Source organism: Mesoplodon bidens (assembly GCF_964165515.1).
Source record: "Mesoplodon bidens genome assembly, chromosome: 3".
In the NCBI taxonomy this organism is placed as follows: Eukaryota; Metazoa; Chordata; class Mammalia; order Artiodactyla; family Ziphiidae; genus Mesoplodon; species Mesoplodon bidens.
Window position 1 is genome coordinate 149,729,109 of NC_138178.1, and position 12,734 is coordinate 149,741,842.

General features: G+C 46.4%; 1 protein-coding gene and 1 long non-coding RNA gene across 9 annotated transcripts in view; one reads left to right on the top strand and one right to left on the bottom strand.

The window, feature by feature from the left end:
- Nucleotides 1-10,084, top strand: part of ACOT4 (acyl-CoA thioesterase 4) — a 39,391-nt gene extending 29,307 nt beyond the window's left edge. The window contains exons 1-4 of one of the 8 annotated variants that reach the window (XM_081229779.1): nt 3,070-3,457; nt 4,062-4,685; nt 6,885-7,087; nt 8,921-10,084. In XM_081229779.1, the coding sequence (XP_081085905.1) occupies nt 4,100-4,685; nt 6,885-7,087; nt 8,921-9,526 (1,395 nt within the window). In that variant the 5' untranslated portion in view covers nt 3,070-3,457; nt 4,062-4,099 and the 3' untranslated portion in view covers nt 9,527-10,084. Of the gene's footprint in view, nt 1-3,069; nt 3,458-3,652; nt 4,724-6,884; nt 7,088-8,920 lie in introns of those variants that run through there. The other 7 variants (XM_081229780.1, XR_014015452.1, XR_014015453.1 and 4 more) reach the window with 7 other exon arrangements.
- Nucleotides 2,738-3,408, bottom strand: LOC308614910. Its single transcript, XR_014015457.1, has 2 exons — nt 3,365-3,408; nt 2,738-2,973 (listed from the first exon to the last, which is right to left on the bottom strand). It is a non-coding gene; the product is annotated as an uncharacterized lncRNA (long non-coding RNA).
- Nucleotides 10,085-12,734: the final 2,650 nt, after the last annotated feature.

Here is a 12,734-nt window from a genome sequence, read left to right on the forward strand (position 1 = left end):
GGTAGAGTAATCTTGGTTGCAGGTTTTTCTCCTTCATCACTTTAATTATGTCCTGCCACTCCCTTCTGGCTTGTAGAGTTTCTGCTGAGAGATCAGCTGTTATCCTGATGGGGATTCCCTTGTGTGTTATTTGTTGTTTTTGCCTTGCTGCTTTTAATATGATTTCTTTGTGTTTAATTTTTGACAGTTTGATTAATATGTGTCTTGGCATATTTCTCCTTGGATTTATTCTGTATGGGACTCTCTGTGCTTCCTGGACTTGATTAACTATTTCCTTTCCCATATTAGGGAAGTTTTCAACTATAATCTCTTCAAATATTTTCTCAGTCCCTTTCTTTTTCTCTTCTTCTTCTGGAACCCCTGTAATTCGAATGTTGGTGCGTTTAATGTTGTCCCAGAGGTCTCTGAGACTGTCCTCTGTTCTTTTCATTCTTTTTTCTTTATTTTGCTCTGCAGCAGTTATTTCCACTATTTTATCTTCCACCTCACTTATCCGTTCTTCTGCCTCAGTTATTCTGCTATTGATCCCATCTAGAGTATTTTTTATTTCATGTATTGTGTTTTTAATCGATGCTTGATTCATCTTTAGTTCTTCTAGGTCCTTGTTAACTGTTTCTTGCATTTTGTCTATTCTATTTCCAAGATTTTGGATCTGGGAAATAGAATCTTGGATCATCTTTACCATCATCATTCTGAATTCTTTTTCAGGTAGACTGCCTATTACCTCTTCAATTGTTAGGTCTGGTGGGTTTTTATCTTGTTCCTTCTCCTGCTGTGTGTTTTTCTGTGTTCTCATTTTGCTTATGTTACTGTGCTTGGGGTCTCCTTTTTGCAGGCTGCAGGTTCGTAGTTCCCGTTGTTTTTGGTGTCTGTCCCCAGTGGCTAAGGTTGGTTTAGTGGGTTGTGTAGGCTTCCTGGTGGAAGGTACTAGTGCCTGTGTTCTGGTGAATGAGGCTGGATCTTGTCTTTCTGGTGGGCAGATCCACGTCTGGTGGTGTGTTTTGGGGTGTCTGCAGACTTTTTATGATTTTAGGCCACCTCTCTGCTAATGGGTGGCGTTGTGTTCCTGTCTTGCTAGTTGTTTGGCATAGGGTGTCCAGCACTGTAGCTTGCTGGTCGTTGAGTGAAGCTGGGTGCTGGTGTTGAGATGGAGATCTCTGGAAGATTTTTGCCGTTTGATATTATGATACATCATTTTTAATGGCTACATCTCTTCTGTTGTATTACTGCATTACAATTAAATTGACCACACCAAATTTATGTTGCTAGTTTCTTTTTCCTCTATTAAAACAACTATATGGTAAACATTGTTATAGCCAAATATTTACACACATTTATGAATGTTTATTTAGGCAAAGTTTCTAGAAGTGGAATTGTGAGTCAAAGAGAATGCATCTTTTAAATATTTTTAACCAGGTTGCTCTGAAAAGGTCATACCACCATATATATCCACCAACAGTATATGAATGTCTGTTTCCCAAATCTTCTCAACTAGGACATCATCATGTGAGAGACAAAGCATAATGGTTCAGAGCACAGGCTCTGGAATTGGATTACAAAGGTATAAATCCCAGCATTTCCACTTTCTAGCTGTGTGATCTTCAGCAAATCAATTCACCTCTCTGGGCCTTAATTTTCTCATAAGGTTCTTGTAAGGATTAAGAGTTAGCTATTATTATTTACCGTCTTTAGCCTGAGTCTCTCGTGCACAAAATACACTGTGAAGTATCCCACAGAACCAGTACAAAAGTAATTAGAGCTAAAGGGAGTTGCGTGATTAATGACCAGCAGGACAGGAGAACATTTGAAACTAGGTAAAAAGTCTTGTCTGGGAAGCTCATGGGGTGGCCTTATTAGGAGCAAAGGCAAACACAGGTTTTGTGGGCTTGAAGCTTATACAATTTGCAGGTTTCTCTAATAGAAAGGATATGAATTCATGAATGTAAAATCAAGTACAAGGCCGCGGAAGGGGCCTGCAGTTAAGTTTGAAGAAAAATTCACCAGTGGATGGAACCCAATGCTTATGAAATAGTGGGAAAAGGTGAGCAGTCCAGGGCGAGAGGGAGATAATGTTTGCCTAAATGGAGCAATATAAGAGTCCAGATAACAAAATAACAACTATTACCTCATTTGGCTGTTTTTACACCCATAAGGAATGAAAGTGAGGTCACACAGCTAGTAAGATGCCAGGCCCCTTAGTTGTGGAATGGTGTGGAAAAATAATCATAATACACAAATAACATATAAGCAAAACACTATGGTGCAAATTTTTTTTTTCATTTTTATTTTTTTGGCCGTGCTGCACAGCATGGAGAACTTCCCTAATAGGGATCGAACTCATGCCCCCTGCATTGGAAGGGCAGTGTCTTAACCACTGGACCGCCAGGGAGGTCCTTTTTTTTTTTTTTTATGGTGCACATTTTAAAAGAAAAGACCTATGATTATTAGCTGGTGTGAATTACTCAACAAAGTGACAAAACTCAATTCCAGTCCACTCCTCTGGCTATTAATGTTACCGAACATAAGTCCCTGTGCCTGATGCACAGTGAGGCCAAACAATACCAAAACGTTGGAGTTTGGAACAGAAAAAGGTTTATTGCAGGGCCATGCAAAGAGATTGGTGGCTCATGCCTTAAAAACCCCAAACTCCCCTAAAGCTTTCAGCAAAGCCCTTTTATAGGAAAGGTGGAGGGGGCGTGGTTGTTGCAAACCTCTTGATGTTAGATCCTTTTTAAAAAAAAAAAATTACGTATTTATTTAGTCTGCGCCGGGTCCTAGTTGCAGCATGCTTGCGGGATCTAGTTCCCCGACCAGGGATCGAACCCCGGCCCCCTGCATTGGGAGCGGGGAGTCTTACCCACTGGACCACCAGGGATGTCCCAGATCCTTTGTTCTTGAGGTCAGGTCAGGTCAAGGTCAGGTCACGATGTTCTCATGAATCTCCACCAAACAAATGTTATTCTCTGTTCCGGCCTGAAAGGGCAAAGTCCCAAGGCACAACTTTCACCCACAGCACCGGGTCCCCAGACCCTGCCCAGCCATCATCACTGAGGGAGCAAGGCGTCCAGGACCCAACTGGCCCTCAGGCTCCTCAAGCCGCCCAAAAGGCGAGGGTCAGGTCCCACAGACTGCGACCCAGGCAGACTACCGCTGCCATTAGGTCACAGAGACGGGCATGGGGGAGAGGTTCACCACTGCCTCAAGGCCTGGGCCCCGCCAGTGGGCAGCCTTGGCAAGGGCTCTGAAGCCCTACAGGACACAGCCCCCAGCCTGTCCTGGGGCTCCCCAGCGCACTTGCTGGCAGGAGGCTGCGGAGGGCCTGGAGGACCCCAGGGAGAAGGCCGTGATCTGATCCACCTCTTACCTCACTCTCCGCTGGAGGACCACCGCCGGTCGGACAGTTGGCGGAGCAGGACCGCTAATCGCCTCTCTAACCTTCCCGCTTTGGGGCTCTCAGGTAACCGGTCGCCCAGGGTAACTGCGTGCAGCAAAGGCTGCAAGCCAAGGGCTGCTCGCTGCCCCGCTCCACCACAGGATCCCGGGCAGGCTCAGGGGCTCAGTCCCGCCGAGGGGCCGGCACTGTCTCAGCTGCCGTGGGCCATAGCAGCTGGGATGGGGGCGGGGGCAGAGACCGGGGTCGCCACGGTTGGCCCGGAGCCCGCGTCGGAGCCAATCGGGCGGCTGGCTGCTGGAGGCGGCGGCGGCCGCACGCTCCTACATCATGGAGGCCCCGGCGTCCGGCCGGCGCGCCCTGCCCTATTACATTAATTTTGGAGACTGGACACTTTGTTAAGTGCCAGGTTCCTTCAGGGGCAGCCCGGTCCAGCCCACGCTGCACGAGCCAAAGAGCTTCTGAGAGGCAAAACTAGGAAAATTCTTCCCAACGTAAAGTTCCTGTGTGTCTGCTTTCGCTCTTGCTTTTAAAGGTCGGCCACTGATTGGCAGGACTTCGCGGCCCTCCAAAGAGTTATAGCAGGGTGCTCGGCCCCATTAGGCCTTAGGCTGCAGATAGGCAGCCTGTCGCTAGAGGGACTCTAACTAGTTTCTAACTTTCTTCACAGTCCTCTGCAGTTGACCCGAGATCTGAAAAAGGCGAGAAATGGTGGTCTCATTTCCGGCTCTCCTGCGACCCTTCCGACTCTGTCGATGGGACCCGACACCCTGGGCGCGGTTGGCAGGGCCTACAAAGCTGAGGACCGGTGACCCAAACTCTTGGGCCCCTGCCAGGATGGCGGTGACAGTGACGCTGGAGCCCGCGGGCCGCTGCCGCTGGGACGAGCCGGTGCGCATCGCCGTGCGCGGCCTGGCCCCGGAGCAGCCCGTCACGCTGCGCGCGTCCCTGCGCGACGAGAAGGACGCGCTCTTCCGAGCCCACGCGCGCTACTGCGCCGACGCCCACGGCCAGCTGGACCTCGAGCGCGCGCCCGCGCTGGGCGGCAGCTTCACGGGCCTCGAGCCCATGGGGCTCCTCTGGGCTCTGGAGCCCGAGAAGCCCTTGCTGCGGCTGGTGAAGCGGGACGTGCAGACGCCCTTCACCGTGGAGCTGGAGGTGCTCGATGGCCACGACCCGGAGACAGGAGGGCTTCTGGGCCGGGCGGTGCACGAGCGCGACTTCCTGGCGCCGGGGGTGCGACGCGAGCCCGTGCGCGTGGGCCGGGTGCGCGCCACGCTCTTCCTGCCGCCAGGTGAGCAGCCCACTTCCCAGGCTGTTGTGGAAAGCCAGGTAGAGTCCTGAGACCCTGGGCGGCCCCTTGCCTGGCTAGGGAACCCCGTGGTTGTGGAACTTCCCTAAATTCGTCCCCAAGCTCCAAAGTCTATCATGAATTCTGGGTGGAAGTTTCTCCTCTAAATTTCAGGGCACTTCCTGGAGGTACTGCCATTCCCTTAGCTATATGCTATAAGTTCATTCAGAGTACTCAGAAAGTGTATTTATGCTGCTATGTGCCAGCCATGCAGCTGTGTCTCAGATACTAATATTAGGCAGTGACTTCTGCTGGTGTGCAGGAGTGATTTTGGCCTTCTTTCACATCAAACTTCAAAGGAAACTAAAACCCAGAGATAGAGTCAGTGTCCCATAATACTAAGAAACAAACAAAAAACTCCCTGAAGGTCCCCTTCCCCCATAATAAACAGTCTGTCAGTGCTTCTCAACCTGGGATGATTCTCTCCCACTCCAGGGTCATTTGGTAATATCTGGAGACATTTTTGATTGTCACAACTGGAGAGGGTGCTATTGGCATCTAGTGGGTAGGTGCTAAACATCCACAATCCACGGGACGGCCCCACAACAGAGAAATATCTTACTCAAAATGTCTATAGTGCTAAGGTTGAGAAACCATAGTCTAAGTAAAAAGAACGTGCTTGGTAGGTAAAAGTGGCCTGTAAACAAGACAACTGACCCCTTCCAACCAAATTCCTGACTGAAACCCCTGCTATATAGAAATGCTGGAGTTGCCACTGCTCACAGAATTCCTAAACTGAATTCTGTGATTATTCTCCAAAAGAGGAGGCCCTGCTTTATTCTTACAGCTCTTCAGCAATTCACAGCCTTAACTAGCACTGCCCACTCAACTGTGAACTCCTGGGTCTGGAATTGGGACTTATACATCTCCATATCTCTGTATGCCTAGAGGCTTACACAGGGATATAATAAGAGCTCAATAAATCATACTGACTGATTCAATAAGAATCTCCTAAAGACTTTAATTTTTTTTTTTTTTTTTTTTTTTTTTTTTTTTCTGCGGTATGTGGGCCTCTCACTGTTGTGGCCTCTCCCGTTGCAGAGCACAGGCTCCGGACGCGCAGGCCCAGCGGCCATGGCTCACGGGCCCAGCCGCTCCGCGGCATATGGGATCCTCCCGGACCGGGGCACGAACCCGTATCCCCTGCATCGGCAGGCGGACTCTCAACCACTGCGCCACCAGGGAGGCCCAAGACTTTAATTTTTTAAAAAATCTTTCAAAAAAAAAACCATCTTTCACTGCCCAGTTGCGATATTTCTATCAAGTCAGTTGTTAACTATTTTAGTATCTACTCTGTGGCCCATTTAAAATTTATTGTTTTCTGACTCAAAGGCTTTTTGTAAATAATGCAGAAAAGTTCAGTTATTTAACAAATATGTGTTAAATCAAGGACTATGCTACAAACAGTAGCTAGCAAATTCAGACATGGGCCTCACTGTACCTACCGCCTAATAGAGGATACCGGCAACTATACTTGGATCTGTAAGTGTGGTAAGTGCTATGATAGGGGAGGTACAGGCCCAGGGTGCTGGTGGGAACATATAAAAAGCTATGTAATTCAACTCAGCCTTGGAGGGCATCTGGGAAGTCTTCCAGGAAGGGAGATCTAAACTTAGATTTGAAGACTGATGAGTCAACCAGTTCAGAAGTGGTGGAGAGGGGAGGAGAATAGTGTACACCATTTCCAGGGGCAAAGAGAGCATAGCACATTTAGGAATGGCGTTCTTTAAGGCTGGAGCAGGGGGTGTAAAGGAGGTGGGGAGTATATTCTAATAATCCCCTGTATATGTAGAGCGCTTTACAGCTGTCAAAGCATTCTCAGTTTTTTGGGGGTTTCTTTGAGGAAAATTTGGTGGAAAATGTACATTTCATCTTATGTTATTTCTAATTTGGTTTATATTATCGTTGTTTTTGGCAAATATATGAAAAATTATGGAGAAAATAAGGCATTTTGTTCCCCCTCCCTTCTCCCCAAAGTGTATTAAAAAAAAAAAAGACAAAGTAAAAAGGGTCCTTTTCCACAAAACTCCCACTCACAACCTTCCTTGCTTTAAAAACTTCTCTTTGCTGACTGCCAAAATCTGAAACCCAAGAATGTCTTTTGAGTGTCTAAAACTCCTTATGATTTGTGGTGCTCTCCAGGCACAGGACCGTTCCCTGGAATCCTCGATCTTTTTGGAAGTGGTGGTGGCCTTTGTGAATACAGGGCCAGCCTCCTGGCTGGACATGGTTTTGCTGTGCTTGCTCTGGCTTATTTCAGATTTGAAGACCTCCCTGAATATTTGAATAACGTGTGCCTGGAGTACTTTGAAGAAGCTGTGGACTTCATGCTGCAGCATCCAAAGGTGGGTTCCGGTGCTCACCTGAATGCAGAGGAGGGGGGGTAGAGCAGACACAGGGCTGGATCCAAAAGCTCTACCAGGACACCCAGGGCTGGAAACATGCCATGAGACACAAAGGCTCCTTCAAAAGTTGTTAGGATTATTATTTTCATTTCTGCCCATCTCTCCCCAATCCCTTAAGACTCAACTGTTTAGTTCCCTTTAGTTCTTGACCAGAATTCAAAGAGCTACACTAAAAAGTTACTAACCTTAAGTTCTGGTTCTGTGTCTACCACCAAGTGGCATTATAATCCTGAATGAGGCAGTTTCCCTCTCTGGAATTCAGTTTTTCTCATTTGTAAGAGTAAGGTAGGGACTTCCCCGGTAGTCCAGTGGTTAAGACTCCGCGCTTCCGCTGCTGGGGATGGGGGTTTGGTCCCTGGTTGGGGAACTAAGATCCCGCAAGCTGTGCAGCACGGCCCCCCAAAAAACCAAAAAGATTAATATAAATGTATAGAGAAAAAAGTTTGACTGTAAAGAGATTTTTGAGACAATTGGTGACATTTGAATAGGGGTTGTGTATTCGATGATATTAAGGAACCATTAATTTTGTTAAGTGTGTTAATGGTATTGTGGTTTTGTAGAGAAAGTTCTTACATGAGACTGGGAAAATTAATTAAAACATTTTGGTATGATTATCAATGGAATACATAGTCTTTGCTACTATCTAGACTTAAAGAAACCCAAACATTCTAATGTTAAGGAGTAAGATGTACTGCAAGGTCTAACTCTGTTAGAATTCAGGGACTGGTCTCAGTAGAGCTGCTAAGACCTAGATGATCATGAACTGTGATGACTGGTTTACTGATGGGATATGAGCCCCCAGGAACAAGAAGGGGCCAATATATACTATCAGTTCTGCCCTTAGACCTAGGCAAGAGGGGCTTCTGCTCTGGACCTTTTGTTTTAGATGACCACTCTCTGGCCTTCCTTTGGCTGCATCCCTGACCACAGGGCGCGGAGTCTGAGGGACCAAGGGAATGTGTCTAGCTGGAACCCATGTGCCCCTCACACCATGCCCTTTGGATCTGGAACCGCAGAATTATCTGCCAACCAGCTCTGATCCTGCTTCCAGGCCCTATGCCTCTTCTCTGGGTCCATTAATGTGAATACACCTAGGCCTTAAACTTATAGGCTGGGGTGTCCAAACGCATGTGTGAGAGGGCCCTTATGGTACATGATGGAGCCAGGCAGGGATGGGAAGAGAAAGAGAGTTGGCCAAGGACCAGGGACTATGGCCAGGGGCTGGCGCTCCCCCCATGCCATGTTCTAGTACAGAACTCCAGGAAGTTCCAAGATATAAAATTTGAACCTGACCTTATAAGTTGTTATGGAGGTATATGTATCAAGGTAGCAGAAAAGAATATACCTTATTTAACTTTCAAATATTTATAACTGTTAAGTATTTAGGTATAGGGTATATGGGCCTCTGTGTGTACTCTTGACCTAGTCGCCATAAATGTTAGTGGAGGGCCTGTGTACCAGGAAATTAATTGATTTGTGTGGGACTTCCATGTCGGTCCAGTGGTTAAGATTCCGTGCTCCCAATGGAGGGGACACGGGTTCAGTCCCTGGTCAGGGAACTAAGATCCCGCATGCTGTGCCAGCACAGCCAACATTAAACAAAATTGATTTGCTTATTAGAAGGTACGTTTGAACTTTGTGGATTGTTGCATAAGAAAGGAAAGCAAATGACATTTGAGAAGGCTGCCTAGACAATGTAAAACCACAGTTTAAGTTCTCCATTTATGAATTCTTGACTTGTTCTCTCTCTCTTTCTTTCTGTCTTTTCATCAGGTGAAAGGCCCTAGTGTTGGGCTTCTTGGCTTCTCCAAAGGAGGTGACCTGTGTCTCTCAATGGCCTCTTTCTTGAAGGGCATCACAGCTACTGTAGTTATTAATGCCTGTGTGGCCAACACAATAGTTCCTCTGCATTACAAGGATATGATTATTCCTAATCTCAGCAGTGACCCAGGAAAATATAAAATCACTGAGTCAGGCGTTTTGAATTTGGTGGATATTTGGAACGACCCACTGGAGAAACCCAACCACCGAAGTCTTATTCCATTGGAAAAGGCCCAGGGACCCTTCCTATTTATCGTTGGCATGGATGATCATAACTGGAAGAGTGAATTCTATGCTCAGATAGCCTCTGAACGGTTACAAGCCCATGGGAAAGACACACCCCAGATAATCTACTACCCAGGAACTGGCCATTGTATTGATCCGCCTTATTTTCCTCTTTGTAGCGCCTCTGTGCATGCAGTTTTGGACCAACCAATATTTTATGGAGGTGAGCCAAAGGCTCACGCAAGGGCACAGGCAGATGCCTGGCAGCAAATCCAAACTTTCTTCCATAAACACCTCAATGGTAAAAAATCTGTCAAGCCCAGCATATTGTAACATTGTAATCATAGACCATATACTGTTAATAAAAATCCTAGTCATACAACATGTATTAGGTTTTCCAGAGAACCTAGGAACCTTTTTGTAACAAAGCAACCATCTCAGCTTCCTTGTCAGGTCCTACTGGATTCTGAGCCTTAGCAACACTACTCTCTTCACTGCTGGGTCCATCCCTTTCTCCCCTGAACTTTCCCCAGTGTATAGGCTTAACTCTGATCTTATCCGTAGGACCAATCTTAACCTTAAGGAGGAAAAATGTAAGAAGTGCCTGCCCAAGTCTCAACTGCTGGCCTAGATTTGGCCTTGTGTTCTGGTTCTGAGGACTGAGCTTTTGTACTGCTAAGAGTCCCATATACTCTTTGGGTCCTGACTGACCATGTCTGAACCTTGGGAACCTGCGCGCTTGAGCTCCTTAAGGACTGGACTCTGCTTCATTCTTGTTTCTGAACCCCACTCTGAAGATTGGGGGCATTGACATACTTAGTATCCTAAGCTTTGCTTTTATTTTATGAATGAGGCCCTAGACTTCGATTTCTTCCTTACAGATAAAGTATCCTTTACAAATTTTGAATTTAAAATTCAAAGGATACTTTACAAAGTAAAATTGAATCCTTTACAAAAAAAATTGCTGTAAGCAAAACAGTTTATTGATATATACTGTTGATAATACTTCCTCTGTATTTAACATCTGAATTCTCAATCTCGGTACTTGGCTACCTAGAGGAATGCCTTGATGCCAATAGATTTTCAGGACTTTATCTTTGGATGTCAGGTTATACCTGACAAATTAGACTTCCTCCTGGCACCATCGGTTCCTATTACCTTCCTACTGGGAAGACTGGGATCAGTCTATCTCAATCCATTGCCTTATACTGGGCACTATCTAGAGTCATGAGACCAGAGCAGAGGGTCTTCCCTGAGTGCAAGAATATTTTTCTGAGACACATCACTTAGCTTGCTGGGCACATACTGTCTTTCACCAATTTGAGTCTATTCAAGCAAATGCCCATTAAAGCTTAATCTAATGAGGAGAAGCGTTCCTTAGAGGTAACTTAATTTTGACCAATTGTTAAAAATACGTGTTGAGTGTATTTATTCACTATGAGTATAATTTTCTGTGATTTGAATCCTTAGAGCCTGTGCTTTAACTCACTCCGAGGTGGTCCTGCTACTCTAGAGATGCCTTTGGGATGTGGTATCATAGGAAGAAGTTATAAGGAAAATGGCTGGGAGGGTGACAGAAGTGAGGGGCGGAAAGGTAACACCAGAAGCTTAAACATGAGGGTGATGACTAAACATATCTGTGTACTAAAGCACTAGGTGTAGGGATGGCCCTACATCCTAATTTCTTCCTTACTGATAAGGTAGCCTTGGAATGCCCTATAATGACTAAGATATTTGGTCACTTTCCCCTCAGAGTTGATTATATATGGCCCCCTGTCTCTAAGATTTCAAAAAGAATTTCAGGTTGTTACAAAGCTACCTAAAATATGGTAAATGTGAATTAAAAGGGAGAAAGAGGGCTTCCCTGGTGGCGCAGTGGTTGAGGGTCCGCCTGCCGATGCAGGGGACACGGGTTCATGCCCCAGTCCGGGAAGATCCCACATGCCGCGGAGCGGCTGGGCCCGAGAGCCATGGCCGCTGAGCCTGTGCGTCCAGAGCCTGTGCTCCGCTAAGGGAGAGGCCACAACAGTGAGAGACCCGCGTACCGCAAAAAAAAAAAAAAAAAAAAAAAAAGGGAGAAAGAGAAAAGGTATCCATAAAATGGAGCCAGAAATGAGGCCAATACAATAATGCTTATTATGAGGCCTATATACGTCCGTTGATTGGGGCACTCGTTCAGTCATTTGTTTTCTAGTGGTTTATGCAGAGAAGGAAAAGTAATCAGTTACACAAAATTTACAGCCTTCATAAAATAAAATCAAAGTTTAGAAATCAGTTTCTCCCAAAGGCTGTCTTACTAAGAAACATTAAATGATGTAAAGGGTAGTACCCTCAAGGTTGCCTCTACAGTAGATATAAATCCCAGGCTCCATCGCTTACTGTGTGACCTTGGGTAAGTTATTAACCTCTCTAAGCCTCGATTTCCTCATCTCTAAAGTGGGGAGAATTATAGTGATAATAATAGAAACTACTTCATTGGGCCGTTGTGATTAAATGAGGTCATCCAAGTAAAGCACATAACATATTTAAACTCTCAAATATTAGCTCTTATTATTTCAGATGAGGAAATTGAGACCCAGGAGGGTTAAGAAATATATCTGGTTGATGAGAGAACTGGGCCAGTCCAGCTCCAAAGTCCTTCATTGACCATTTGGCTCTACAGCCTTCCAACCTGAGGAGATAAGCTCAAATAGTGCAGAGCTGACTGGTGAGGATTACTGAGCTGGAAAGTCAAGGGTAAGTTAGGGTCCCATAATGGAGGCTCCATAAGCCAAATTGGAGAGTTCAGATTTATGTATTTATTTTGGAAACCACCATTTTATTGAGCTCTACTCACCCGCAGAGACCTATTCCAGCAGAGTCTTTTTGCCACAGGCATCACAGACACAGGGGTGTGACCAGCGCTCCCCCCACTGCCCACTATTTGACCCACCCACGAGAGGGAGATGGAGAGTTCAGACTAAGAATAATAAGAAATAAGGGGGCTTCCTTTGTGGCACAGTGGTTGGGGGTCTGCCTGCCGATGCGGGGGACGTGGGTTAGTGCCCTGGTCCAGGAGGATCCCACATGCCGTGGAGCAACTAGGCCCGTGCGCCACAACTACTGAGCCTGCATGTCTGGAGCTTGTGCTCCGCAACAAGAGAGGCCGCGACAGTGAGGGGCCCGCGCACCACGATGAAGAATGGCCCCCGATCGCCGCAACTAGAGGAAGCCCACGCACAGAAACAAAGACCCAACACAGCCAAAAATAAATAAAAAATTTAAAAACTTAGATCATATATTCAAAAAAAATCAGAAAATATAACCTGCCCGGCCTGACTGAGCCAGAGTCCCCGAAGAGGCTGCTCCTTTAACCCTGTCCTGTCTGAGCGAAGAACAGACGACCTCCGGCGACCTACACGCAGAGGCGGGGCCAAATCCAAAGCTGAGACCCAGGAGCTGTGAGAACAAAGAAGAGAAAGGGAAACCTCTCCCAGCAGCCTCAGAAGCAGCGGATTAAAGCTCCACAATCAACTTGATGTACCCTGCATCTGTGGAATAC